Genomic DNA, 2,500 nt, shown 5'->3' on the forward strand with positions numbered 1-2,500 from the left:
CTGGCTTTTAAAGATGGAATATGATTTCTGCTGCATTGTGTCCATGGTTTAGAAACCACTTTTCATCAGTCCAGTGTATCGATTCAAGAACAATATCAATGTCCTACGTTGCAGTGGAGGCTGGTGGAGGCAGAAATCGGAGGGCCGAAGGCTCGTTGTAATGCATGGAATGGAATGAGGAATGGTATCAAACACCCGTGAGAGCCTGTCCTCTGATTTCTCCGTCCACCAGCCTCCACTGCAACGTAAGACCGGTCAAAGCCTCTCTCACCGGGGCGCTCAGTGGCGTAGCACACTAAGGCGCATACCATATCATCGCAAGGTCCCTGGATCGATTCCGGCCATCGACATATCCGGCATGTCATCCCTCCTCTCTCTCTCACCCATCCCTCCTGTCAATCTCTACTATCTCTATCCCAATAAAGCAGAAATGCCTTAAAAATACAGTATATTTATAAATATAATTTAAAAAGCCTCTCTCACCTCATCCCCCATGTGCGGCAGGTACTCGAACCGCATGGGAGGGCAGAACACCTGGTTGTGCATGTCCATGATCTTGTGCTTGTCGCTGCGTGAGTCCAGGTTGTCCACGGCGTTCTCTATGATGTCCAGGCCCTCGTGGCGAGACGTCTCCAGGTTGTACTCTGCAGACAGGTACGTCCTGAAGGTCCGCGCCAGGCTGGCGTGGTAACCCAGGTCACAGCACTATGGAGAGGCAAGAGGAAACAGAGCATAAACCACAGCGTGAAACCACAGGGTTCTAACAAGGCAGCCTTATGCAGATGTAGCTGAGGTGATTTGGAATCACTTTCTCGCAGGGCGAGGTAACTTCTAAGCTTAGATAGAGCCCTTGTACCACAAGGATGTCCTCTTGGTATAACGGTCTACGTCTGTGGCCTCAATGCAGGAGGTCCCTGGTTCAAAACCCAGCCAGTTACAATGGTGCCCAACGTGGGCCGGATCTCTCCTGGGGGAGTTCAAAAGGGAGTGAATGTAGCAGAGGTGGTTTGGAATCACGCTCTCCTGATGAGGTAGCCCTGCCCGCATCTCCCAAGCCCAGATATAGCCCTTCTACCACAAGATTGACCTTCTGGTATACCAGCTCACATCTGTGGCATCCATGCGGGAGGACCCTGGTTCGAAACCACAGGCAAAGTTAACTTTGTTTGTGTGACTGGCTGAAAGTTAACTTTGTCTGTACTGGGGCACTTGTACTGACTAATGACGAGCAGAGAAATCCCATTCATATCAGTCAACCAGGCAGATGAGTCTTAATCCATGTCCTCATTATGCAAAAGTCATCTGTGATAAACTCAGCCTCTAGCGTTCATAGGATCCAGTTACACAACGTCTCTCGTTTCATATGACCGTGTTTAACCTGACCTCGAACATGAACTAAATATCAAATTAGCCCCGTGCTACAGAGTTAACATTCAGAAATAGAACACACAAAATTAGCGAGCTAGCACAGTAGAACACCTAGGATAATTAGCTTATCCATAGAGCCGCATAAACTAACCTCATTACGGCGAGCGAGCGAACGAGCGAGTGGGTTTATAAGGAGCTGGAGGGCTCTGACAACTCCGTGAATCACTAAACGCTCTTTAATACACACTGAGTGATGTATTTTTCCGATGATTAATCCCCATTGCAGTGCCTTCTTAAAGAGGGTCGGTGTGCTGTACGTTTGGGAAGGATGTGGTGCACTTGTACTTGCAGCACAGATGATTACTTTCAAAGCCAAACTCATACAGTGAGACTGGCTGCGATGATATAACTATTCAAGTAATTTCATTCAAAGTCATTCCATTATCGCTACAGCAGGAATGCTTAGAGGCAGAGTCGCGGTAGAACTGATAACACTTGTTTGTTTGAATTCGATTTTCTCTTCCGCAGTCTATTTCCAATGATTGTGATGGCTGAGCTGACTTCTAGCAAGCTGTGCGGGTGTCTGTTTTAATGTGTAGCGAGCCGGGACAGCGACTGTTGTGGCATGATAAACAGGCCCCTTATCCTCTCCCCAGCTTGTGGCGGCAGGCAGAGACAGCCATGCTCACAATCCCTTTCCCTGCAGCTCAGCAGGATTTGGGATGACATGGCCCTTTCAGTCTCCAGCCAGAAGCAAGAGCCAGCCGCCCAGTCCTAGCAAAGTGACCAAGCACAGGGACAGGCACCAATCAGAGTGTCTGTCTGTGTCTGTCTGTCTGTCTGTCCCCTCCCCCCCTCCCCCCCACCACCACCACCACCACCACCACCACCTACCCTGTATGGCTCCAGGCTTTCTCCTTTACATTTCACACACGGTTTATGTTAATGTTACTATGCTGTGCTAAGGGAAAATGCGTGGTGCATTCCCACTAGAGTAGTCTTGGTCCAGTTCAGTCACATCATATGGTTTTAAGCACAGCGTTTATGAAGCCTCGGTACGGAAAAATCATATTATACAATCACATTATACATTTTCAGTCATAGCCCTAGATATGCATTAGTACTGTAGGAG

At 48.5% G+C, this 2,500-nt stretch overlaps 1 protein-coding gene across 2 annotated transcripts in view; it reads right to left on the reverse strand.

Moving 5' to 3' along the window:
- Nucleotides 1-2,500, reverse strand: part of srgap3 (SLIT-ROBO Rho GTPase activating protein 3) — a gene marked incomplete at its 5' end in the record, with an annotated part of 69,358 nt that overhangs the window by 24,249 nt on the left and 42,609 nt on the right. For both annotated transcript variants that reach the window (XM_083669005.1, XM_083669004.1), the window contains one exon: nucleotides 484-705. In XM_083669005.1, coding sequence (XP_083525131.1) covers nucleotides 484-705 — 222 coding nt within the window. The remainder of the gene's footprint in view (nucleotides 1-483; nucleotides 706-2,500) is intronic.

The sequence above is a fragment of the Argentina silus genome, assembly GCF_951799395.1.
Source record: "Argentina silus genome assembly, chromosome: 4".
Classification (NCBI taxonomy): domain Eukaryota; kingdom Metazoa; phylum Chordata; class Actinopteri; order Argentiniformes; family Argentinidae; genus Argentina; species Argentina silus.